Here is a 27,868-nt window from a genome sequence, read left to right on the forward strand (position 1 = left end):
ACCAGGTTCGAGAAGGGCACTGATCGCAAGATGAGAGCATCCGACCTCACCAGCGCAGGCGGCCACCGCGCCATCTTCAGCGGGCACGGAAGTGCCGTCCTCGCCCCGCCGAGCCCATCCGGGCCGCGCTCTGCCGGCGTCCCGAGGGGACGGAGCACGCGCAGAGAACGCCGCGCCCACGCCGCCAGCGGCCCGAGGAGGGGCGGGGCGGGGCCGCGCGGCTGCGCACGCGCGCAGGGACACATAGGCGGAAGTGGCGCCAAGACGCCGGGGATGCAAATACACTGCATGGAGGCGGCGGCTGCCTTGGGAAGTACCGGAGTAGGCGAAAAGGAGAAGCAGGAGGTGATGGCGACGGACTTGGGGAGGGGAAGACGCTCCGTCTGGCTGGGGTCACCCTTCCAGGGGACACACCGGCTTTAGAGTGGATGGGCCTCCGGGCCTCCCCGCACTCCAAGAGAACCTTGACACTGCCCATCTTCCTCATCCTTAACGAGCTGGCAGGGAGGGGATGAGGTCAGGATGACGGCACGGTGACGTCCTTTTTAAAAACGGTAACCCGCTGGCATGGTTTCTAGAGAGGAGTGTCTGGATCTTCTCACCCCGTTGCCGACCCCCGCTGGCTAGAACTCCCTCGGGCCCGTCTGTGGGCTCACAGGCGTGAGGCCACTTGCAGGCCTTTTAGGCTACTGTCGGAGCCCCTGGAGAACTGTCAGTCTCCAGGATTCCCCAGACTGGCTTTTAGTTGAGAGCTGCTTCCTGGATGTGTGTTTAAATAAGGCACTCTGGTTCCCTGAAGTCCTTTAATTTGCAGTGCAAGGTGGTGGTTCTTGACAGGTTATTAAATTTAGGCCCTAAACTTCACTAGGAGTTATACAAATTCCTCCAGTCTTTGCAGCTTAATTTTTCTCCTCCGCCTTTTTATTTTTCTAAGGAAATATTGAAAGAAAGTGGAACTCTGCAGTGCTAAGAGAGCTTTTTAGTTTGGGTCATATGCATTTCTTCTACTGTAGGGTATCAGATGTCGAGAATTGGTTTTAGGTAAACGTTTTTCTGAGTGAATTGGAGTAGTTGGGGACTTGGAAGAGAGACTTAAGCATTTGAAAATAATTTAGTGTTGTGTGTACTTAATTTAGTCGTATACATATACATATATATGATCTTATATAATCATATATATGTTAAATATTATGTATGTATAAAACAATCTTAAGTTTCTCCTTCACCCTTGGGAAAAATAGAGTAGCCATCAAAAATTAGAACACGGTTGAACTTTGTGTATTGCAGCATTTACAAAGAAATGGGACATAAACTTGTTTTCTGTTTCATAATTATACCCCATAGGTAATGATTAATATTTAGAGACCAGTTAATGTAGATCTAATGGCAAGATTCTTTTATTTGTACCATTAATGTGACAAAATACAGAATCAGTTTTGTTTAGGTTACTCACACTGTAATGATATACATAGTTTCCTCATATTCTACCCTTTTGTGGTGGGAGACTTCTCAAGATTGGAAAAGACAAGTTTATTTGTACCTTCAGGAAACTAGTTAAATATATGTGTTGACATACTCAGGAATTATGCACACGTGTGGGTTTTTAAGACTTAGTTTTACGTGTTAGTGTGAGCTTCTAAACAAAGCAAAATGTTGACCATTTAAGTTGTAAACTAGTTTTAATTCTATGCTTGATTTTTGCACCACAAGAACATGGGCCTGTTTTCTTTATCTGTTGGTTAATATGCATCATTAATGTCTACAATGGAAGGTATATGGAGAACCTTCAGGATCACAGTGTTTGGGTATCAGAGCTCAGTGTCTTTTTTCATCTGACTCATGATCTGACCAGTGATGCCCTGATTAGTAAGACTGAATTTTAAATGCAAGGGTAGGTTTTCTGGCACTGGTAACCAGTAAGCAAACGAAATGAATTTATTTCCATGATCTTAAAGGGGCAACTCTGATTCCTGCCATTTTAAACCACAATATGACAGTTTTAAAGATTTCCAGAGGAGGGTTCACTGTCAGAATTATCCTTACATCTTCCCTCAAGTAGTCAAAATTTTAGTGCCTACTGGAATTGTAACAGATGATGAGTCTTTTCTAGAAAGTTAATTTTTCTTTTTATAAGTTTGTTCTATTCCCTATCATAATGTCTTCAGCCTTTACACGCAATTCATTTTTCAGTTTATATAAATCCAAAATTATTTTCAGTCATCTTTGGATAGACTAACAAAAAATGATGTGTATTTCAGCATTTTACAATCTCAAAGACTTTATTTCTTTTTTTTAAACAGCTTTATTGAGGTATAATTTATATACAAAAAAGGCACATGTTTAATACATACAATTTGATGAGTTTGGACATATGCATACATCTGTGATACCATCACCATAATCAAGGTAATAAACATGTGTTACCTCCAAAAGTTTCTTTGTGTCCCTCTTTGTGTGTATGCATGCATGGTGAAGAAAGCTTAACATGAGACCTACCCTCTTTAACAAATTGTTCGGTGCACAACACCGTGTTACCTATAGGCACTGTATGGTGTAAGAGCTCTTGGAACTTATCTTGTATAGCTGAGAGTTTATACTCATTGAACAACTCCCCAAGGACTTCTTAAATTAGAATTATTTTCCCCAAAGGAGGAGAATGTTTTCTTTTAATCTAAGAGATGCTATTGCTAAAGCATATTATCCTTTCATAGTCTCTAGTACATCTAACTTCATAAGTAACTAGAGTTAACTTGACTTTATCTTAAAATGTCATTAGCAAATACATTTTATAATTGTTTTAGCACATAAAGGAACATAAATTTTCTTTCCTGCAATTAAAGACTTAAATGTTGAAGATGTTATGCAGAAACTGTTGTGGACTTTAAAAATTTTATTCTTACTACATACAAAAACATAATTAAGGCATGTTTACTACTTTGATAAAATAAATGCAAAGTTAGCTTTTGGTTTCTGTGGAAATGAGAATGGTATATATTTAATTTAGTGATGTATTGGTCTTTATCAGGTGAAGGTAAATCGTTTGGAGAGTAGACATAACTGTTTTTGGGTGAATGGAGGCTTGAATAGGGGAGTTAATATATTAATATCCAGACGGAATGAGACTTACCTGTGTAATTTTTAAAGTGTGATTTGAAGTACTATTTGGAGCATATACTTATGATCCGAATGTTTTGCTTTAATTGTTTATTTCCTTAGGACTTGGCTGAGCAAGCAAAAGAAAGCCTGAACAAAGGAGAGGAAACCAGCAAAGATAACTTTGGAAGCACTGAATGCAGCAGAACTGGAACCATGGATCTCAAGTTCAACAACTCCAGGAAATATATTTCCATCACTGTCCCCTGCAAAACCCAAACAATGTCACCACACATCAAGTCAATAGATGACATTGTAGTACTTGGCATAAATCTCAGCAAATTTAACAAACTTACTCAATTTTTCATATGTGTTGCTGGAGTTTTTATATTTTACCTAATTTATGGATATTTACAGGTAAAAAATAGTTATTTGTTGGTGTTCATTATAACAATTGAGATCAATATGGGCATTTAAAAGTTTTAGTCTAAGAAATTTTTCTTGATAGGATACCAGTTTTTCCACAAATTTTGAGTTTTTTAGTTTGGTAGTAGACAAGGGCTTAAAAGTAAGTATATTGAAAATGGATCAGAATTTCAGAGTTCACGTTTCAAGTCTGGGGAGGGGAGAGAGACAATCTTAAACTGAAATTATGAAAAAATTTGAAATATTAGCAAAGTATAGGTAATGGGCAACCATGTGTTTTTAAAAGAATGATTCAAGTATTGGTTGGTCTTTTGGACATAATTCTCAATAAAATTAAATAACACAAAAGGCATATTCCAGTTCATTCTTAATCATTAGAGCTCAAATATAAAGAGTATTTTTTCAAAAGTATATCAGGATGTTTTGTGTTTGCTCAAGGATATCTCTTTAATCCTGTATTATGTGAGTCAATCTTTTTTGAAGCATCTATTGTATTCTCATTCTTGTTAGTTTCTTCTCACCTAACTTTGCCAGAGCGATATTTTCCTGTGATTTTGACCTTTGAAAAGCACTTCTAATATTGCCGCAATTCGTACCATATTATTTGCATTGTATTATGGAATGGTGTGTAATTTGACCAGTAGCAAATTTCTGACCTTCATAGACATGGACTGGATGGTAAGGATCCAGGCTATTATAAACAGGATGTTTGAATGGAGGCTTAATATCACCAATGGTCAGTTCATTAATATTTTCAGCCGTTACTAACTTTGTTTTCTTAATGCAGCTTCCTAACATGAGAGAACCTTATATAACTCAAGGAAGCTGGTGTGTTTTCTTAAAACACAGATAATATTTCTGGTATTGTTAAATATTAATCAGAGTGATCTTAAAAATTGTACTTTTTTCCATTGTCTTATGGAGATAAAGTAAATAAAGAAAGTAGAGTTGTGACTCTTTTAGCTTGCAAAATACCAGGAAGAGTATTAATGTAAAGCAAAAAATGAATTAAAATTTTTAATATTTATAACTGATTCCCCCACGAGAAGATGATATAAAGGTTCAAATATCACAGTGAAGAACAATGAAAAATAGTAAATTTTAATAAATAAAGGTTGCAATTTCTTACTGAGAAACATTTCAAACTACCGTTGTTAGCACATAGCTTGGGAGCAAAATTAGCCATTGCAAAGGAAAATTAATTAGAAATTCTACAATTCCATTAAATTTTTTCTATTTGATTAATGATCAGGTTTAATTTGTAACTAGTATGTGCAGTTTCTTTTAAAGTTAGACTGCTGATAATTATGTGTATAATATCACTTTTACTTTGTGAAAACTAACATTGCTACTTTTTTAAATATATAATTGCATATGAAAATAGTTTAAAGAACATGGTTGGGGTTTTGTAATGAAGTTAACTATATATATAGAAAGAGAGTGTGTGAGCTGTGTCTGAATGCCAGAATACTTAATAAAGCTGTTTTCATGTTTATAGTTCATAAGCCAGAAAAATCCTGAATACCTTGCACACTTGAACATGAAATCTAAATCTGGGGAATTATACAATATCCTACGTGTATAAAATCTAGGTTCAGGATCTGTTTAGAGGCTTTGTTTACTTTTTCTTTGGGAAAAACATTGACTTGAACTGATTATATTCCTATAGAAAAACAGGCCTAAGATGATAGACTTCTAAAGAAATAGTGCTTTTTTCTACAGTAAATTGAGTTCTTGAATCAGTTCCCTTTCTCACCATTTTGGGCAACTCTTTTAATTTTGCTCTTTTAGAAAAAGAGAAAGGCATAGGATCACATGGCTTCTCAGCTGTCCCTCCCATCCTTTACTTTTCTGCTGATTTGCAAACCTTTTGGTACCTACTGTCAGTTCTTTGCAAAGGGCCCTAACTTCCTTAATTTTACCTCCGAGAAGCCTTGTAATTCGGGCTCTTTGGTCTTTATCTGTTGTTGTAAATGATGCTTGGTTTATACTGTTCATAGAAATTTATTGTGAGGAAATTCATCTCCCCCTTGAACTTAACAGTCTGCATGTGTTTTTTGACAGGAATTAATATTTTCAGTGGAGGGTCTTAAGACCTTTGGCTGGTACCTTACTTTAGTACAATTTGCATTTTACTCCATATTTGGCCTAATAGAACTTCAGCTTATTCAGGACAAAAGGAGAAGGTATGTGGTTTATTTGTTTTTATTTTTTGACACTTAAGTTCACTAGTAGTAGTTAAATGTTTGTTTTATTTTGGGGCATATGGTGTATATTATACATGAAATACACATTTTCCATTAACAAAACATATACCCAAGAACTTTTATCATATCAACTTACTTTAAAAAATTAATAAATTTCATTGTACACTGAAAAAAGTGGTCTCTCTTTTAAATGTAATGTTATTAAATAAGAATATAATTTAGGTTCAACTTACAGTAAATGTATCTTCTTGAAACAGGAGGAAGTATTCAGGAAGTATTCAGATGTACACAAATAGTTGTGATCACTGAAAGATTTGTAGTACTATTAACATCAAAGTGATGAAATGAAATATCAATACCTGTTTTTATAGTGGTTTTTAAAATGTATATTTAATGTTTTGTAGGATATATTCCACTTAACCATTGTTGTGTTTGTAATGTCCAATAGCTGAGAATGCATTCTTAGAAAGCAGAGAAATTTTGTAACATTCCTTTTCTTCAAAATCAGAGGAGCTTGTCTGACAGTATAGTTTAAACTGACCATCTAGGTTTGAGAAATACCTCAAAGTATTTTTAATAACATATAGAACAATATGCAGTAAAAATCTAGTCTTTGCTTATAAACAAAAGGTGATTAGAAAATTGAATATATTCATGATAAATGGAAGTATGGTTATCCTGTCATGTCAGACCCTCACGTGACTATTTCATGTATATAGAGTGCAGTTTAATGTAATAAGCAGTTATAATACTGACATTCTGCCTTCACTGACAATAAATGTTTAATCCTTCAGTGAAAATATAAAATTTTCACACCTTTTTTTCTTACACAAATGTTTTTGATGGAGGTATATTTGTATGGAGGTAACTATAAAATATTAAGTACTTAAATCTGTAATGCCATTGTTTCTTCATGAGTCTGATTTTACCTCTCAACCTCTCTTGATTGCTAATAATTATTATAGCAGTAGTAATAAAAGGTTTGAATCTGAGGATATTTATTTTTTTCATGTTCTGAAACTCTAAAATTTAGCCACAGGTGGTAAGATAGAAAATAATTAAATATATCCGTCAAGACTAATACATAATGAAGCCTGATGATTCATTACCTGTTGCAAACTGCTGGACCTCTGCTTCCAAAGTGAAAGAATCTAATGCTGTCTTTGTTAAATGAGAAGTGACACAAAGATGGTATTCTGTTAGATTTCAAAAAGATACACCTCCCTCTCCCACTAGATGGTGAGTGGCCTCAAGCCATGTTTATCCAAACTTTAAACCACATAACCACAACTACTTAAGAATAAAATTATTTGTTTGATTTAAACATAAGTGAAGGAATTTAGGAGAATTTACAGATGCATGATAAATGTAATTATCAGTAGAAATCTTTTCATTCCAAGGCACATTAAAAGTTTTTTTAGAAAAAGTCTTCAAAAGTATGTTACAATGAAAATATGCCCAATTACATATTTCTGAATTTTTTTAAGTGGCTCTGCTCTTCAGATTTTTAATTAGCCAAACTCTGCACTTAGGTTTTTTTTCTTTCTTCCTATGTTTATATGAATACCTGTGTACTTGAGAGAGTACATAATTTGGAGTCAGAAAACATGGGTTTGAGTCTTAGCACACTGCCCCTTAATAGCTCTGTCAAGACCTCAGGAAAGTTTCTTAAATTATCTGATTCTCCACTTTATGTTGAGGATCAGATGTGGTAATGCACATTTTAAACTATAATGCCCTAAAATATACTGCTTGGTATTTTCCACCAAAGGTCACCTTGTCACTTTATTATTATTTACTTTCTGTGAGTTTTTAATACAGAGATATGTCAGATTGGTTTTGAAGGGGCTTGTTGAAGTTAGCAATTTTCCCACCATATCTAAAGATGTAAATAATTTGGATATTAAGTAAAAGAGAAGCTGACAGTCCTCGAGGCAAGGTGATGAAGTCTAGCTTCCTCACTTTACCTGTGAGAAGGTAGGGCCTAGAGGGATGCTGGGATTCTCATGAGATACATAGCACATTGTGCTCAGCGTTGGAACCTTTTCAATTCAGGTTTCCTGAGTTGCAGGCTGCTTTTTCTACCTGTACAATACTACTTTTCTAATCATCATTCTTAATGATTTTTCTGACTTGAGTTTTTTTATTTTCTGGGTACTGTTTGTAATATATTTCTGAGGAAATCTGACTACTGTGACTTAGATCATCACCTAGAGAAGCAGCTGTCTCCTTCACTGATGATACCGCACTGAGGGCTAAACCCAGACAGCATGAAAATCAGTGTTGGTGTGTCCGTGGATGCATGTGGTCCTGCCAGAGTATTTCCACATGGATTTTAAACTATAGTAGTAGTTAGGTAGCTAAAGGCCTCAACATTGAAATGTAAATGGAAAGAATGCATTTTTATTGAGTTTTTCCAGTAAACTATTTTGCCTTATACCTAGCCGTAGAGAAAGTAGGAGGTGTTTTGTTGCTTTAAATATGAACACAAATCTCAAATAGGAACTACATCTAAGTATGCAGCATAATATAATTATGTGAATGGTACTTTGTGTGTTAGTCACCCCAACATACGAGATAGTTTTAGGCCATTAAATATCCAGTCAAGTGGAGCATATGTGTGAAATACTAACTCGAAATTCTGAAGTTGCCAAATTAAGAACTCTTAGGAAATCCAGGTAGAACCCAAAGTAGATGATTTGGGATCATGAGGAGAGTCAGGTTGCTCATCTTAAAGCTGACTATTTCAACATTTCATAGAATACAGAGTTCCAGTTTAATTGTAAGATACTGTGGTAATACAAATGATGTCCAAAGTTTTGAATCATCATGTACTTTTTCTAGAGAAATTCTGCTCAGGTTACTCTAGCTGAGTGGCTGGATGTATTTTTCCTAATGCTAGATGGAAACATTAGGAAACAGTGACAATTTAGAAGTCAAAAATAAATCAAGGTGCCTTTTACCATTATACAAATATTTTTTTAAAAACAGGTAGTTTTTATACATAGCATTGCTGAAAAACTTTTCCCCAACATTTTATACCTTCAGTAAGAATCTAAGTAACTCTAATATACCACTTTTTCACACAGTTCTCACTTGTGATTGATTCAATAAAGGTAAATTGTTATTTTTACCAACATTCTTTTATACAAGTAAACAGTGTTTTTTACAGTGATAGTTTACCAATAATTCTGAAATATTAAAGAGAACTGAGGCATTTACACATTGTAAACACATTATCGTACAATATTATGAATTGAGTCTCAAAATGAAGATTTAAAAAATTGTCTTTTACAGAATACCAGGAAAAACCTACATGATAATAGCTTTTCTAACTGTGGGTACTATGGGGTTATCAAATACCTCTTTGGGCTACCTGAATTACCCTACCCAAGTCATCTTCAAGTGCTGCAAATTGATTCCTGTTATGATAGGAGGAGTTTTTATTCAAGGTATAGTAATGATATGTTTTCATACTGTTTGAAATTAATAGGAAATGTTACAGCATCTAGCATTAGGAAAAACATTACACTTTGATTAATATTTTGAGTGAACACTAGATACTATAAAATTCTTATAAAACTGAGGCATTATAACAGTGCTGATACTTATGTGATATACCCTTGCATCTGAAATCAATTGGGGTTGGGGAAAAATAAAAGTGTTTTGTTTATTATTTTACTCTCTTAGTCTGGAATTTATGCCATTTACAGAAATACTGTATTCACTAGTGGAAGGCCTAGCTCAGAAGCACTTGAAAGGCTCCTCTTTTCAATTCTTTCATTCTCCTCCTATCAGGGCTGCACTTTCTGTCTTCTTTGTACAAATGGACAGTTCTCACTGAAATAAGGCTTAACCTGAGCAGAACTGCTTTTTTTACTACCTCTGCTTGGCTTACTGACTTCTTAGAACCCCAACTAAGTCACAGGCTATGTGGAAAAAGGAGTAAAGAAAAAACAATGTAGCAGAAAGCAGTGGAACAAGTTTTGGGGCTGTTCATGAAGAATATATAGGTTTCCATAAACCAGTGTTTCTGTATCACTGAAGTTCTTAGAGAGCCTGACTATATTTTATACATTAAGATGCCTTCCCAAAAAAAGCCTTTTAAAGTGAAAGTATGTATGTCAAGTACTTCACATATAATTTCAGATGGCTGTTCATGCAGGAAAAAGTATTGATCCCTATTAAAAATCACATTTAACATCATAACTGACTGACATGTTTAATACTTGCTTGCAATCCTTACAGAAAGTCAGTGCTACATGATTTTGCTATTTAAATGTGGATATATTAATATAAGTTAATTCTCACCAACCAAGAAGTTAGCTGCTTGAGGTATTTACAGATCTAAAGTTATATATACTGAATAATTACCCTGGTTACTTTCTGAACTTATAAAGTGTAAGAAAATTTGTAGCGTCATATTATACATACATTAAAAGAGGCACTGATGTCTACAAACTTTTTAAATGTTCTTATTTACTCACTACCAAACAGATAAGTAGGATCTCCTATCTAACTTGTGAGGACCTGTTAGAGCTCATTGGTAATTTAAATTTTCAGAAGCTCTTCTGTGGCTATCTCATGCCTCGTCCTAAATGCTCTTTATATATTTTTTACCTTTACTATAAAAAGCAGATCTCTGCTATCCTTAGTTAAACACATAGATCTAGAAATGCACTGAGTGAGTGTGTGGGTAATGAGGTTAACTTAAGTCTTTCTCACACAGGGAAGCGTTACAATGTTGCAGACGTGTCTGCTGCAGTGTGTATGAGTCTTGGCCTGATCTGGTTTACCCTAGCTGACAGCACCATTGCACCCAATTTCAACATGACAGGTAAGGAATTTATTTTTTTCCTAGATTTTGTAGACATTTTGGTTTAGGGGATTTTTACAGTATCATAAGGGTTTAAAGTAATGGTGTGGCATCTGTGATTCTCATATCTAACAAAGCTTTCAGACTTCTCAGATAGGAAGTAGTAGAAATACTGTAACTCTGGAAATACGACCATTGCTTTTAGTACTCTTGCATTTTGACATGACAAGAGGCTGTTTGCCCAGTCAGAAATTTTCTTTTGCTAAGTGTGATAGGTCAATTTTTTATGGGCTGAATTGGAAATGTATACAAGTTATAGCAAAATAATTATAGTAATTGTTTGTATTCTTTCTTTAAAAAAACTGAAACTTGGCCATTTACTTATTGTTTTAGCTAAAGAAGGAAAATTATGCTGTACTTTAATATTGGACTGTAATATAAATATGGTCATAACTTTAAAGTGCATAGTTTCCACCATAAAGAGTCTCTTTATTGTGTGCCATGAGGAATTTTTTAGATTAGATTTTCATAAACAGAGTAAGTATTATAACATGTTTTGAAATAAATAAGAATAAAAAAATATGTGTTGGAATCTAGTTTTGATTCTAAAGACCTTACAAAGAAATTGTTTATTATATGTTCAGTTTTGTTATTCTTAAACTATTGAGTTTTATTCATAAGATTGTTTTAGTATCATCTCATCTCCTAGCCTGATAAAAATAATATTTAAGTTATCTACATCTTCAAAGGAACCTTTGAGAGAACAGGGGGAACAAAGAAATATAAATATATAATCAGCAAGTACAAACTAATTATTCATAAGAAAAAAGTTTTGCATAATGAAAAAACTCATTTACATAAGCTTTGGTATTCTTTCTAAGAATCAAAATTTTTCTTATACCAGCTGTCACCCACCTTCCTTACTAACCTGGTTAACCAGGCTGCTAAATTTAAATGTAACCGCTTCAGCCTCTTGGATCAGCCCTTTAAATCAGAAAGTTCTCGCAGAACCTCTTACTTCTGTTCTTTCAACTTTGATCATTAAGAATGCAAGTGGTCATTACTTCAGTGGGTTTTACCTTGAGAAAGCTTACAGTTGCAGATATTTCTACCACAGTTTGGGTTTTTTAGGAATGCTTAAGTTTTCCTGTCAGCACCTCTGAAAGGAAGATTACATTTGAAGACTGAGGAAATTGACTTATTTACAAAAAAGCAATTTTAGAGGAGGCACAGAGTTCGCAATCAGAGACATGGCTTCAAATTCTGTGCGAATCACTGAAAATTATAACCATGGGTAAATTGCCAGACCCCTTAGGGCTTCACTTGGGAAACAGAGATAATGATGATTGCTTGGCTCACATGAAGGTGGTGGGAGGATAGAATTTAAGATGAGGGCATAGTGGATGTGAATGCACACACGTGTGATACGCTGATGGCGACGGAAGAGGTATTTTCAGTAGTTCTGTAACTTCTCCCTGTAACATAAGTGCTAACCCTTTCTGAACTCTGTGGAAATATTTTTAAGAGAATTAGAACCTAACCATACTTCATTAAGGATAATCAATGAGCACTTATCATGTACTTGTAAGTGTAAATACATACTTACCTGACGAATGAGAGCATATTACCTAAAGGACATTAGATTGACTATTAAGATGGTTATTTAAGATAGAGATAAATAAAACTTTGAATGTATGAAGTGAATATATCAGAACTCATCCAAATAAATGTCCACCTTTATAATATTCTCCATAAGATGCAATGCAGGTATTTTCATGATATTGTCATTCTTCAAAACATGTCTGAATGTCTTTGAATAGCCTTTTAGGAACTAGGACATTGTTTTCAAGATCTTCAGTAATAGTGTCTTTTCCTTTGAGGACAGACGTAATATTTGAAACTAGGAAAAAAACATTTAGAATGAAGTTTGATAAAAAAAATATATATGATTACATAATAAATGCAAAGGTGACAAAAATTCAAATTGAAGAATAAATATGCAAACTTGAGAATTCTCAGTTAAGTGCATACATGTGTACAGGTATTTTTTTGCTACCTGTGATTACTTATCCATTAAAAAGAATAAAAAAAGAAGATGCCTTAAATCCCTTCAACTCACAATTGCTTTATTCTTTCTGTAAAATAAATCACCATGATTGGTGACCACTGTCCAAACACTCGGGGTTAAATAGCCTGCTTCTCAGGTACACATGCATATTTGTTTGAGTACATTGATTTCCAGATTTGTTTATGCCAGTTGTACCTGTTTTTATAATTATTTAATGATTAAATTGCACTGAAGTTATTTAAAAATGAGTTTGAAGAAAATTGTTTCTATGAAAATGAAGTTAATTGAAACAACTTGATCAACAAGCCAATAAAGTCACTCCTGAATTAGATGTGGAAGAAACAACTGTAAAAAATGGGGGATATTATACAAATATGAAAGGATTCTGCACTGTAATTTTTTAAAAGTTCCAAAATTCTAGGTGAGCTTTTTAGCAAAAACAGCTTGGAGATTTGTGTGTGTGAGTGCAAAGATAAAATGCAGAATTTTCGGTAGGACCTTTACTCGAAAGACCTTCACAACTCCATGCATGTTTATGGGCTTTAGATTAAACATTTCAGTAATGTAGGTGATTTTTTTTATGATTTCCCTCTTCATATGATTTTTTCGATTAACTAAAAATCCCAATAGATTGCCTAAGAATTTCTTCTGTATTTAATGTAGTATTTCTTACAAATACATAATCAAATTTAAAAGTAGAACTAATATTTGACATGATAGTATAGTGACAGCATTAATGCAGTTTATCAGTGTTAGTTACTTTTTTAAAATATCACATATGTGCCTATTGTAACTGGTTGTGGATGAAACTACTCAGCTTTACTAAGCTAGTGTGATTTAAGATCTCCTTTTGCTTTTTAGCCCAATTAAATCTCTGATCAATCTTGATTATCGTTCATATGTTTAAATAAGGAGGTTGTTTTTTCTCTTATGCCTTCTTGAAGGTGTGATCCTTATTTCCCTGGCACTATGTGCAGATGCTGTCATTGGAAATGTTCAAGAGAAAGCTATGAAACTGCATAATGCTTCTAATTCGGAAATGGTAAATAGTGCTGTTTCTTCACGTCAGACAGATGCAAAAATGGTGATGTACTTAATTTTGTGGAATAGTTACAATTGAAGACTTGCATTGGAGTTTTGAACTAGTTTAACATTTTCATAAAAGTAATACATTCAAACATGGGAAGGTAAAAAGTTAAAATACCACTACCAGTGTTAGTAGCTTATTGTAAAATATTTTATTGCTTTTTTCCTCATTGATTTATAGAGTTTTTTACATATTAAAAAAATCATTCATTACATCATTTTTCTCCTGTCTTTGTGTTTGGTATTATTTTCCATTGAGAAGTTTGTTGTTTTTACAGGACCCAGTTATCTTTTCCTTCATGGATTCTGGCTGTGTATTATGGTAAAAAGGCTTTCCCAACTCGAAGATTTAAGAATTTTATCCATGTTGCCTACTGCTTTTATGATTTCCTTTTTTATTAAGTCTTTGATTCAGCCAGAACTTTTAGAAAATTTTCTTCCATGTGGCTATCCACTTGTCCCAATATCATTTATTGAATGATCCACTTTTCCAGCTTATTTTAAGTGTCTTTTTTATCATATCATATTCCATTGTAGGGTTCAAAATTGTATTCTTATGGGTCAGTTTCTGCACCAGAACCAGATGATGACAGCAGCTTTCTCACACATTTACCATGTGTTAGGACCAGCCACCATTGTTCCTTTTGTTTTTCAGAATATAACTGCCAATGCTTATTCTTGGGTATTCATATCCCCAAATAAACTAGAAATCCCATTGGTAATGTGATTGGCATGGCATTGAATTATAAAGTAATTTAGGGAGAGTGGTGTCTATACACTTGATTATCTCAGTCCAAGAAGAAGGTATGACTTTCCTTTTACTCACTTCTTTTAATGTCCCTTAGATTTTAAAGTTGTCTTCATATAAATCCAGCATATTACTTAGAGTTATGGTTAGGGGTTTCATCTTTTTGCCATTGTGACTTTATGTGAAAATAATGCCTTTCCAATATAACCTATAACTGGTTGGTGTTTGCAATACTGGAAAGTTATTATGTTTGTTTACATTAATTTTATTTTGTTATTTTGTAAACATTTGTTTTAATAAAGGAATCATCAATATACAATCTTACGAAGGTTTTGCATGAGCAACATTGTGGTTTCAACATTCACCCATATTATCAAGTGCCCCCTCCACACCCCGGTGCAGTCCCTGTCCATCAGCATAGTAAGATGCTATAGTCATTACTTGTCCTCTCTGTGCTATACTGCCTTCCCCGTGACCTCCCTACATTATGTTGCTAATCATATGCCCCTTAGTCCCCTTCTCCCTCCTTCTCCACCCCCTTTCCCTTTGGTAACCTCGAGTCCCTTCTTGGAGTCTTAAGTCTGCTGCTGTCTTGTTCCTTCAGTTTTTGCTTTGTTGTTATACTCCACAAATGAGTGAAATTCTTTGGTACTTGTCTTTCTTCTCCTGGCTTATTTCACTAAGCATAATACCCTTTAGCTCCATCCATATTGTTGCAAATGGTAGGATTTGATTTCTTTTTATGGCTGGATAATACTCCATTGTGTATATGTACCACCTCTTTTTTATCCATTCATCTACTGATAGATACTTAGGTTGCTTCCATATCTTGGCTATTGTAAACAGTGCTGTGATAAACATAGGGGTGCATATGTCTTTTTAAATCAGGGATCTTGTTTTCATCTGGTAAATTCTAGGAGTGGAATTACTGGCTCAAATGTTATATCTATTTTTAGTTTTTGAGGAACCTCCATTCTGCTTTCCACAATGGTTGAACTAATTTACATTCCCACCAGTAGTGTAGGAGGGTTTCCCTTTCTCCATATCCTCACCAGCACTTATTGTTTCTCATCTTTTGGATGTTGGCCATCCTAACCTATGTGAGGTGATATCTCATTGTGGTTTTAATTTGTGTTTCCCTGATAATCAGCGATGTGGAGCATCTTTTCATGTGCCTGTTGGCAGAATCTGAATTTCTTCTTTGGAGAAGTGTCTATTAGGATCCTCTGCCCATTTTTTAATTGGGTTATTTGGTTTTTGAGTGTTAAGGCATGTAAGTTCCTTATACATTTTGGATGTTAACCCCTTAACAGATAAGTTATTTACGAATATATTCTCCCATACTGTAGGATGCCTTTGTGTTGTACTGATGGTGTCCTTTTGTTCTCTTGATGGTATTCTGTACAGAAGCTTTTTAGGTTGATGTAGCCCCATTTATTCATTTATGTATTTGTTCCCCTTGCCCAAGGAGATATGTTCAGGAAAAAGTTGCTTATGTTTATATTCAAGAGATTTTTGCCTATGTTTTCTTCTAAGAGTTTTATGGTTTCATGACTTACATTCAGCTCTTTGATCCATTTCGAGTTTACTTTTGTTTATGGAGTTAGATAATAATCCAGTTTCATTCTCTTGCATGTAGCTGTCCAGTTTTGCCAACACCAGTTGTTGAAGAGGCTCTCATCTCCCCATTGTTTATCCATGGCTGCTTTATTATATATTAATTGACCATATATGCGTGGATTTACGTCTGGGCTCCTTTTCCTGTTCCATTGATCTATGGGTCTATTCTTGTGCCAATACCAAATTGTTTTGATTACTATGGCTTTGTAGTAGAGCTTGAAGTTCAGGAGCATAATCTCTCTAGCTTTATTCTTCCTTCTCAGGATTGTTTTAGTTATTCGGGATCTTTTGTGGTTCCATATGAATTTTAGAACTATTTGTTCTAGTTCATTGAAGAATGCTGTTGGTATTTTGATAGGGATTGCATTGAATCTGTAGATTGCTTTAGGTGGGTTAGCCATTTTGACAACATTAATTCTTCCTATCCATGAGTACAGGATGTATTTCATTTATTGGTGTCTTCTTTAATTTCTCTCATGAATGTATTGTAGTTTTCAGGGTATAGGTCTTTCACCTCTTTGGTTAGGTTAATTCCCTAGGTATTTTATTCTTTTTGATGCAATTGTGAATGGAGTTGGTTTCCTGATTTCTCTTTCTGCTAGTTCATGGTTAGTGTACCTGAATGCAACAGATTTCTGTGTATTAATTTTGTTTCCTGCAACTTTGCTGAATTCATTTATTAGTTATAGTAGTTTTGGAATGGATTCTTTACGGTTTTTTATGTACCCTATCATGTCATCTCCAAACAGTGACAGCTTAACTTCTTCCTTACCAATCTGGATGCCTTTTATTTCTTTGTGTTGTCTGATTGCCGTGGCTAGGACCTCCAGTACTATGTTGAATAAAAGTGGGGAGAGTGGGCATCCTTGTCTTGTTCCCAATCTTAGAAGAAAAGCTTTTAGCTTTTCACTGTCAAGTATTATATTGGCTGTGGGTTTGTCATATATGCCCTTTATTATGTTGAGGTACTTGTCCTCTAAACCCATTTTGTTGAGAGCTTTTATCACGAATGGATGTTAAATTTTGTCAAATGCTTTTCAGCATCTATTGAAATGATCATGTGATTTTTGTCCTTTTGTTGATATGGTGTATTATGTTGATGGATTGTCGAATATTGTACTATCCTTGCATCCCTGGAATAAATCCCACTTCATCATGATGGCTAATCTTTTCGATATATTTTTTTATTTGGTTTGCTAATATTTTGTCGAGTGTTTTTGCATGTATGTTCATCTGGGATATTGGTCTGTAATTTTTTTTTTCTGTGGTATCTTTGCCTCATAGAGTATTTTTGGTGTGAGTCCCTTCTGTTTCACTGCATTAAATATATCATGCCACTCCTTTTTGGCCTGTAAGGTTTCTGCTGAGAAGTCTGATGATAACCTGATGGGCAGGTTGCGTATTATAGTGGGTTGCCTCAGGGCTGAATTGCCAGCCAGGAGGATGGATCATCTGAAGCTCCTGAGAGTTCCTAACCTGCTGGCCTGAGTGTCCTGGGACGATTTTGTCCACCTGCCCTTTCTCCTGAGCAGCAAGCTCTGTGTAATCTTTGCCCCTTTAGCACCCCTCTCACTGTTGGGAAGTCTTTCAAAGTGCCCGCTTTTCTTTTGTCCTGGAGGGGCCAGTTGTGCGTACCTGTTCTCCACAAGCGGCTGGAGTCTCAGTCTCTCCAAGTATTCTGCCTGTCTTTGCTTTCCAACCCCACTAATCTCCAGAGCACCATGTAATGTGAGTTCGTACTCCAGGAACAGATCTCCACTATTGGGTGTTTAGCAGTCCTGGGCTTCTACTCTCTCCCTGCTCCATTTCTCCTCCTCCCACCAGTAAGCTGGGGTGGGGAAAGGACTTGGTTCCCTCCAGATCACAGTACTGCTACTTTATCCATTTCTGTGAGGTCTTCTCTTCTCCCCAGAGGTAGGCGGTCTGTTCTGTAGTCTTTGGGTTGCTCTTTCAGGATTAGTTGTATTTGCTCTATTTTTGTGTTTATGTGGTTTTGGGAGGAGGTTTCTGCCTCACGTCTCACACCGCCATCCTTTTCGTGTCCTGCATTAATTTTATAGTCAGTCACCCTGATCAACAGAGCATACTGCATTAATGATACAGACAACTAGTCTTTCCTGGTGCTTTGTCAGCAGAGTGGGCCATCTTTAAGGAATCTCTAGGCACATAGGAACTTTAATCTTGGTAAGGGGTTTTCTTCATCATTATCACCAGTCTTCCTTGAAAAGATAAATGATAAGAGCATTAAGGATATGTAGATAGTTAATATAGTTAATATAATATAATGGTTAAGAGTTAAGGCTCTGGACTAAAATAGCCTCCGTTTATATCCTAGCTTTATTAGCTCTCTTATTTGGTGAAAATGACTTACTTCCTCTAAGTTTTAGTTTCTTCGTCTATAAACTAGGGAAAAAGTACTTGTCCCATAGGTCGGTTGTGAGAAATAAATTGAATAATCCATAAAGAGCATTATTAGCACAGTACCTGGCATAGAGCAGGTATTGCAAGTTTGATGATAATGTTAATGCTGGTTCTGTTTAGTATAATGAACTGGGATGGAAAGATTGGTAGGGAAATTGGAAAATCAATAGATATGCCATATACTGCTTATTTTGTTATATTAATGTCTTTGCAAACTTAATATTTGGGCCTTTTCATATTTTATAAGTAGCTTTAAAATTTGTTTTGATTATGTATATTTTTAGAAACAACATTAAAATCTGGTTTGAATTCAGTAATCAAGTCAGTTAAAAAAAAAAGTGAGTAATTATGTAACCTTATCTGAAAGGATCAGGACTGCTGTGTTGTATATGAGATAAGGTGTAAACTTAAAAAAATTAGAAGCAACCATCATTTCAAGAAGGCTTCCAGATTGAAACAATGGCACATTACTTTAAAAAACAATTTGTTCTACTAATTTCATTGAATAGATTAATTAAGCCATACTTTGAAAATCCTTCACTTTCCACCTTTGGTTTGATAACATTTTTTCACCTTATTTTTATCTGTTCTAGGTTTTGTACTCATATTCAATTGGTTTTGTGTACATTTTTTTGGGATTGACGTGCACTAGTGGGTTAGGCCCTGCAGTAGCCTTCTGTTCAAAGGTAAACACTAATCACATTTTAAAAAATAAGCATCTTCCATTAAATAATTTTGTCTGTATTTCTAATTCCCCGTTGTTCAGAAAGACTGTTTTATGTAATTTGATAACTCCTTTAATATAGTATGTGGAGATCATAAATTATTTCAGAAATGAAATAATATATATTTAAGTTTATTTTTTCTGGGCTGTAACCTATAAGTTAATTTTTAAGCTGTTCATAGTGTACAAATTGTTCATTTTTAATTTCACCATTATTTGTCCATTAAATCAAAACTAAGTAATAATCTTTGACTGCATTGTGGAATGGCTTATTATTACTCAAGGAACTGATTAAAATCTGTAGTTTTATTTCATTTGTAATATCTCAGGGTTTGTTTTGCATTTTTCTAACAGGCTTTTTTTATACATTGCAGAATCCAGTTCGGACCTATGGTTATGCTTTCCTTTTTTCCCTCACTGGGTATTTTGGAATCTCCTTTGTTCTGGCTTTGATTAAAATTTTTGGTGCACTTCTTGCAGTAACAGGTAGGAATGGTATACTTGCTTAGCTTATGAAATAAGCATTTCAGTTTCTCTGATGCTCTTTTCCAAAAGATATAGGCAGCATTTACTCTTCATTAAAAAGAAAATTGTCATATTTCAATTATGGGATTATAAAAAAATTCTTAGTTATTTTTTAATTCTAAGGAAAATTATATTTGATCTTAGTTTGTTTCATTTTAAATTTGATTTTATAAATAAACTTTTATCAAATATGTAATTTTTAAATACATTAAAGGAACTTTTTATTTAAAAGCATGACAGGATGAATACTTTCAGAGAAAAATACTGCCTTTATACACTTTTAATTTAGAACTGAAAATTCTAATTCTGTTGCACATAAGGCTAGCAGGTTTAGCTTAAACAAACCTTTCATTTGTACACATCCTTTCGAGGACACCAATCAGATTAACTTCTGTTTTACCTGCTCTATGCAGGGACTTTGCTTGGCACTTTAGAGGAGTTGAAATTGTTTTTGTTTTGCTTTGGAGGAGTCAGGAGACTGGATGAGGGGCTACAGATCACAGGGACAGATGAGTTCATGTGCTACCTACTATATATTTTTGGCCAAATAAATGGTCCAGATGAAGGATGCTCTGATGTTTCCAAATGGAAAAAGCCCTAGATGCAGCCCAGGATTGGAAATGGTATTTCATGTCGTGAAGAGCGCTGGACTGGGATGTCAGAAGGTAGAGCCCAGTCCCAGCTCTGATGTTCAATGACATGTGACCTGGAGAGTGAGTCTCCGCCCCTCTGAGCTCCCTTTCTCTTTCGTGAATCGATCGAGTTGGACTTGGTCGTCGTTCTCAGAGATCTGTAGAATTTCCATCCAGATGCATATGTACATTTAATTTTGCTCTAATCCTATAAAGTAATTCAACCCAGGTGTTATACGGCCTCTTGAGCTGATGTGGCAGCTCCACGCTCATTAGAAATCCAGCCCCTCCTGTGTGCTCTGCCATCTTCATCCTCATTCCGGGCAGCGGGATGGAGAAAGGATGAAAGACTCTCTTTATGGAAACTTCCTAAAAATCACCCTCCTAGAAATAGCGCTTCTGCTCACTTTTCATTGACCAAAACCTAGTCCATGGGCCCACGTAGGTGTAAGAGAGGCTGGAAGATATGCCCAGTTAAAACGAGGCATATATTCCAGCCTCTTTACTTTTCCTTTCAGTAAAGTAGAAGGAAAAATAGATTTTGGAAATCAAGCTCTGACATGTTTCCAAAACAGTTCCACTTGGTATTCTTTATTTAAGTGTGGAATATTAAGTGCCAGAAACTATTATAGAGTCTGGGGATATAAGGAGGAATAAGACAAGGAACTAAGTGAAGCACACAGTCTAGTGGGAAAATAGCAACTGATAATGCAAAGTGGGGGAAAGCCCACAGTAGAAGTACGTGCAGAGCTCCTGTCGTCACCTGGCTGGGACAGGGAGGAAGGTTTCAGGCCATACAGCAGACTTCGAGGTCGTACTTGAAGGGCAGGGAAAAGTTAACACACCCATGTAAAGAGGATTATAAAGATCACTTAGTCTTATTCAGAAATGACCATTATTAAGATACTAGTAGGTCCTTTATAGATTATTACTTTTAAGGAATAACCCTGCTCTGCCAAGTCCTATCTTCCCTGGGAAAGCCTTTCTTTCCTGCCAAACTAAGGAAACTTCTCTAAAGGAATGCTTTCATGGTGTCATGGCCTCCAGCAAGTCCCTATTTTATACTTGAACATTTGCTGTATTATTGAATGTCTGCATCCCTACTAGACTGTTAACCCCAAAGTAGCAGGAACATGTTATTTGCATTACGTCGTTCCCTTGGCACCTGACATAGACCTTGGCCCCTAATAGGCTCTGTAAATATTTGCTGATAAGTGATTCCACAATATTACCAAGATAGCAGACACATTCTAAACCAGCCTTTTTTCTCCCACAGTGACAACAGGAAGAAAAGCAATGACCATTGTACTTTCATTTATATTCTTTGCTAAGCCATTCACATTTCAGTAAGTACTTTCAATTCAACAAATGTCTCCACTCATAGTTACTTTGTGTCACATTTCCTCTCAGACAGCCTTAATTTCTTTTCATCTTGACCCCTAATTTGTTGATGTTCCTCTGCTGTCTCAGAAATGTAATTATTTTGAAGAAATGATCTTGAACACAAATTACCTAACTAGAGTCGCAATGTAAGTGCGTCCCTGTTTCCAGTATAAATGAATGAGTTCCCAATATAAATGAATGTGAAAGTGTAAATTTTATATACAATATGTAAATTACATATAAATATATATGAAACCATAATATATGTATACATAAAATACATACATATAAACATATGTATAATATATATGTATATATATAAAATACATATTATATATGGTTTTTAGAAGTAAGTTTATTTGCTGCCTTTTCCTACAAGGATTTGAGTTGGAGAAGTATTCTGTAAGCTGTACCCTAATGATTTAGTTTGTGGCTTTTGTGCAAGTATTTACTATTTATTTTCTTTATTGTCTAGTAGTGTTTGAAATTAACATAATTCAAACTTACGTTGGTTAGTAATTGAGAAGATTCAAACCTAGAAATCATCAATGTATAAGTTTAAAGGTAATCACAAAATAAGTTTCCATGAATGTTTGTTTTCTCTAAGTTAGCCTCTCTTTCTGCACACGCTAGGTATACATTACAGTCATCTCTACCAATTCCCCTTCTTTCTCAGGATGTGCATGCACCTTTTTCTGTCTTTGTAGTCTACCCAACTGGGGTAACTAGCTGGACTGCTGAATTGAATCCCTAAAACCTCAGTTGGCAAATTCACACATCCAGTGTGTTAAATATACTCTTAAGATTTGAGTAGGAGTTGGGCTTTGAATTTGGTTGTCCTAAAAATTCAAATGAACTACATTTAGTATTTTGTAAAATACCTTCTCTGTATATATATATACTTAACATAAAAGATATGGAATTCTAGCTAACCTGACCTAAAAATACCATTTTTATTTTAATGCAATTACCACCAAATTCTGTCGTTAACAACAAATTGGTACCTTGACATTAATCTTTTTTCCTTTTTTCTCTTTTAGGTATGTATGGTCTGGTTTGTTAGTTGTCCTTGGCATATTTCTCAATGTTTACAGCAAAAATATGGATAAAATAAGACTACCATCACTATATGATCTGATACCCAAAAAAGCAGAAATGAGAAAGTCAAGGACGTTGGCACAAACTGTATAGGCAGTGATTCATCCAGTTTAAGATAGAGTTCTATGGGAACAATCATCAACTAATTAACTTTCCAAAGGGATTATTATAAAAACCAAAGGATCTGAAGGCAAGCTTGTGAAGGCATCCATTTGTGGATGGATGGATTATGCATGAAGTCTGCCTTTTCAGAACACTTGTTTGACTGTTTGCCTTCTGAAGCAATCAAGACAGCCACATCTGGCGCACCTTAGGATAAAATGTCATATAAAGGACCATAATTCTCAACAGTCTATTGAGAATTTCTCTGGAAATCAACCATGTTGCAAGACTAATTGGATATCATTGTGACATATCAAAGAAATTGATATGTAATAGCAGATTGCTTTGTCTTCATTCCATTTTGGTGTTATTTAAATTGATTCTCTGTTATAAGAGTGAACCGATGATTTAAAGTCTAGAGACTTCATTATAAATAAAAATTCTGTGATATTTTTTTTTTAAAGAATGTGTTAGTAGATTTTTGTTATGAAGAGGGAAGAAAAGGTTGGAGTGAGGCTTTACAGAAACTTTAAGACAACCTATTTCCCAGTAATTTAAAAAATACTATTCAGAGAAAGCATACTTTGAGTATGCGGAATACAGGCAAAATAGTAAAGGGAGTCGTCATCCTGTTACCCTGTAAGTGTGCATCACAAGACATACTTGGTACTACTCATCAAAGAAATACTAAAAGATTTAATAATTCAGGTTTTTTAATTGAAGGGAAAATAACACATAATTTTACTATTTTATAATAATTTTTCTCATCAAAGTAAAATTTAATTTGGCAACTTGAAAATAATATGTTGCTTTTATAGTTTTGAGTCTAAACACAAAAATGTTGGCCCTTATGTTTTAGCAGTAAGTTTTGGAATTGCTTCCACTCTATTAAAGAACTCCTATTTATCTTCATTTTATTTCTAAGTAATGTTGGTTAAAACAGCTTAATATCTATGCTATTGGTGATACCACATATTTTGTGAGTATAATATGCTTGGAATATTTAATTTCATTCTTAAAGTTCCATTGTGTTCTGATGATGACTTTAAGCTATAAATAAATATATGTGGGTACAAGAGCCCATGATAATTTAAGTATCTAGCATAAGGATTTCTGGTTTTTATTTGTCATATGTTAAAATAATGTGGGGATTTATTCCCCAAATAAATGGTGATCATTTTTAGGTTTTTGTATGTTAAAATGAAAGGAATCTTAATTTATACCTCATCATGCTGCCTTAAACTCTAAAAAAATAAGAAATGCTTTTCTAACTTTTTACCTTGCCTGTTACCACCATTTTCCTCATCCCACCCGCCTAATTTTAAACAATTTAGCACTGTTTGAAAAGTGAGTTTGCCAGCCTAACTAACCCTTTATACTCCATTTCCTTTTTGTTCACCTGCCATCACATGGAGGTAAACTTCATCTCACTTATTTGTATCCATAAACAGTCTGAAACGTAAAAGAATTCCTATACTAAAGGAAATAAACTTTTGAACATCCTTTAGTGTGAGATTTTATAATCTGAGCTTTAATGAATTTCATCTCATGTCATCCCAACAACCAAAATAAGTAATAAGGGAATAAAAATAATAATTGTCCTTGCTAATATTTAAGTGCCTGTTAGGTGGCAGGCACTATATAAGTGCTTTATATGCAATAATTTATTTAATCCTCATACTACCTCTATGAGGGCAAATTCTTATTTACCTCATTTTATGGATGAGGAAGCTATGGCCAGAGAAATTAAGTGGCATTCCTAACCTCACGTAGCTAGAATGCCGGAGCTGTCAAGCAGTCACGCTCTTAATCACTATATTGGCTAAGTAGGTGTGATTATGCATGTTCACATTCTTCACCATACAGAGGTTGAGGACCAGAGCGGGAACTTACTGGCTCACAGTTACCTGACTACTATGGAATAGGACTGGGCTCTGAACCCAGTGCTGTCATACCCAAAAGCATATTATCTGTACCCACTGTGAACATTTAAGTAACCCAAAGTAACATAATGACTGATGAAGTGTTTTTAGTAAAGAATTTGTGAGACATACTTAAGTGAAAAGGCAGGGATCATCTGATTGGAACATTAGTTAAATGCAGTTCAATTTGTTTTAAGCAGTGTATAGATACAAATTGTTTTCTTCAGCAGTGTTCACATGAGGTGCCTATCATGTACTAGACAGTAAGTATGCATGTCATACAAATTTATCATCAAAGAATACCATTAGACCAAAATGGTTACTGTCTAACTGATGTTCTGAATTCTGCCATATTTAAGTCCCCTTTTTTGGCATAATGTTCAATGCTACAAAATAACAGAAGAATCTGGCCAACTCTTGTGGATCACTGTATTAAAATGTGACCTGAAGGCAAGCCAGAATCCTCAGCAAGCCCTGTTGTATAATATAGAATTTGGCTGGCCTTTGTCTCTGGTTCTTGAGCGGGGGCTTCTGATCCTTGGAATTTCCCAAGTGATAAAAGTGTCTTTGTTATTAATGGTGGATTTCTAGATAGTTCCAGGGTGAGGGCTGGCCATATGGCAAAGAACCATGTCATTTACAGTTTAGGGTTTATACTAAATGGTATCAGCTCAATCTGCAGGGAAAGAAAAGGGTCTGGAGATTGACTTTAGTTGTGTGGCCAATGATTCAATCAATCAAGGCTACGAGGTGAGAACTTCACACTGACGTGCCCGGAGGGTGATGTGTCCTAAGGTCATGGAAGCTCAGTGTAACCCTCCTGACCTTGTTCCATACGTTTCTTTTGTCTGGTTCTGATTTGTATCCTTTATAACGAAACTAATGGAAAGTAGAGCCCTTCCCTGAGTTCTGTGAATCGTCCTGTCAAACTATTGAACTTGAGGGGTTAGTGGGAACCCCTGTATTTGTAACCAGCTGGTAACAAGTGTAAGTGGCCCTTGAGATCCTCAGCACTTGCAGTGAGGGGAGGGCAGTGGTGTGGACAGGTGGCTATGGCCTGTGAAATTTGACCTGGTAGAATTACACTACAGGCTTTATGCTTAACAAGTATTTGTGAGTAACTATTAGCATTCTCTGAACTGTAACCTGAGTCAATTTCCCCAAATGATTTTTATCTAAAACCCACTTTACATTCTAGATTCTTCCTTGGTCAAAGAGCACAGAATTCCATTCAAATTTGACCAGGATAATAGACCAATAATATGGCTTAGCATAATGAAAATAGGTATACATTCTGATATCACATTTGCTCTATGTGGTTAAGAAGTTAACAGGTTATGCATAATGATGCTCAAAACCGTTGTGTGCTTCTCACTAATTAAGCACTTAACACTGTTTTCCCATTATGTGAGCAGAAGTTTTTCATATTTTCACTTATTTAGCTTTTCATATGTCTCTATTGAATGTCTTTGTACTTAGCCACTGAGCCAACCATCTTAACCTTTTTAACAAATACTGTAGCATTACTGACTTGACTGCTTTTTTAAAATTTTAACACCATATAGTCATCGATTCTCACTGGGCCAAATGTGAGCATGGCATTAAAATAGATGCTGAGGATGCAAAAAGGAATCAAATATAACCCTCACTCTTAGGGAACACATATTCGCTATGAAGATTTGCTACAATCTCTATAAAAATACAAAAAAAGCTATGTTGGGGTTTCCTGGCAGTCATAAGGTATCCCATTTGCCTTAAGTTTTCAAAATAGCCGTTCCCCAGCTTCTGCAACTTTAATATTCATTTGAATCACCTGAGGGTCTGAAAAAAGGAGGATTTTAATCCATAGGATTGGCTTGGAGTTTGAGATTTTGCTCCAACAAGACAATGCTGCTAGCTGAGGCACCATACACAAATATTGAAGGCTTAGACTCTTAACTCTGGGTGTTTTCAATATCAAGTTATTTGACTAATTTTCACCTGATCTCCTTCCATTTACTTTTTAAACTTTCCAGTCTGCATAGCCTATTTAACCTTTCTCAGAGTGTCTGTTGAAACTGAGCAGAAACCTTAACCATTCTTAATCATTTATGTGTATGAGTGAAAGATTTAATATTCATTACTTTCACCATAAATATACTTTTAAAAAACCTTCATGAAAGGAAGATAAACCCAGAATTTCCTGCCAGTACAGTCTGTTGTTTTAATTTCATGTCATGTAGTTAGAATAATTTTTATGCTATTTTGTAGTGACGTAATGAAGGAAATATGTTCACTTACAGGGGGTTCAGGAAGGAGGACTTAATACTTAAGGGATTCTTCTGAGACTTTAATAACAAAAATGTGTTTTATTAAATATCTTAATCCTATGATACCCCCAAAATTTCTGAAACAATTTGACCATTTTAATCAGTTTCACACAATTGATAAGATTTAAATAGGTAGAATAAGTAAAATGTGGATATCTATTCACAATAGCTAATGATAGAAATGAGACCTTGTTGTCTACTACAGATTTCTTTGCAGGAGTCACCTCCCATTTTTTTCTCATAATGCCAGTTACAATTAAAGGAGTGAAAATCAAATAGGCTCAAGTGTATATTGTGTTTCATTTCCAACTCAACAGGATATGAGCACTTGGGAATTGATTTTTGTAGATGTTCTGAAAAAGTCCATTAATGTATCTTAATTTTAATTGTGTAAAGCTTTTTTGTGTGTGTATATATATATCCAGAGAAGTTTCATAAGTCCGGTTATCTTTTCTCTAGTTTCTAACTATATTTTAATCCATAGAATGTTCATGTTCAATATCTGTTGCTAATCTCAGGACTGTTTAGATATTTGACACCTCTCATGAAAACAAAGTTGACTGAAATGCCTGTTCTTCAAAAGGTTTGATCTCAGAAGGTAGGGTGGGACTGGGGGAAATTTACTGTACAATGCCTGCAAGCATACCCACAACCAGTTCGGGTCATACAGATGTCTGTCTTTAAACAG

General features: G+C 35.1%; 1 protein-coding gene across 4 annotated transcripts; it reads left to right on the top strand.

Annotated features, from left to right (window-relative positions):
- Positions 1-209: 209 nt before the first annotated feature.
- SLC35B3 (solute carrier family 35 member B3) lies at positions 210-24,451 on the top strand. 4 transcript variants are annotated; one of them, XM_073224078.1, is made up of 11 exons: positions 235-345; positions 2,301-2,406; positions 3,217-3,510; positions 5,584-5,705; positions 9,024-9,178; positions 10,456-10,563; positions 13,555-13,652; positions 19,079-19,171; positions 19,584-19,695; positions 21,643-21,712; positions 22,790-24,451. In XM_073224078.1, the coding sequence occupies exons 3-11, from the start codon at positions 3,310-3,312 to the stop codon at positions 22,938-22,940; spliced, it is 1,110 nt and encodes a 369-aa protein (XP_073080179.1). In that variant the 5' UTR covers positions 235-345; positions 2,301-2,406; positions 3,217-3,309; the 3' UTR covers positions 22,941-24,451. The 4 variants fall into 4 exon arrangements, with proteins under 4 accessions (XP_017532904.3, XP_036870753.2, XP_073080179.1 ...); XM_073224079.1 differs by lacking the exon at positions 235-345 and adding an exon at positions 352-554; XM_017677415.3 differs by lacking the exon at positions 2,301-2,406 and having other exon boundaries at positions 210-345.
- The last annotated feature ends 3,417 nt before the right edge of the window (positions 24,452-27,868 follow it).

This window comes from Manis javanica, chromosome 16 (assembly GCF_040802235.1).
Source record: "Manis javanica isolate MJ-LG chromosome 16, MJ_LKY, whole genome shotgun sequence".
Taxonomy (NCBI): Eukaryota; Metazoa; Chordata; class Mammalia; order Pholidota; family Manidae; genus Manis; species Manis javanica.

Excerpts from the sequence above, each read along its gene's own strand:
- SLC35B3 (XM_017677415.3), top strand. The coding sequence starts at position 274 with ATGCAAATACACTGCATGGAGGCGGCGGCTGCCTTGGGAAGTACCGGA. Across the intron at positions 10,564-13,554 it reads ACCCAATTTCAACATGACAG|GTGTGATCCTTATTTCCCTG; the intron begins GTAAGGAATTTA and ends GCCTTCTTGAAG. Across the intron at positions 19,696-21,642 it reads TGCACTTCTTGCAGTAACAG|TGACAACAGGAAGAAAAGCA; the intron begins GTAGGAATGGTA and ends TTTCTCCCACAG.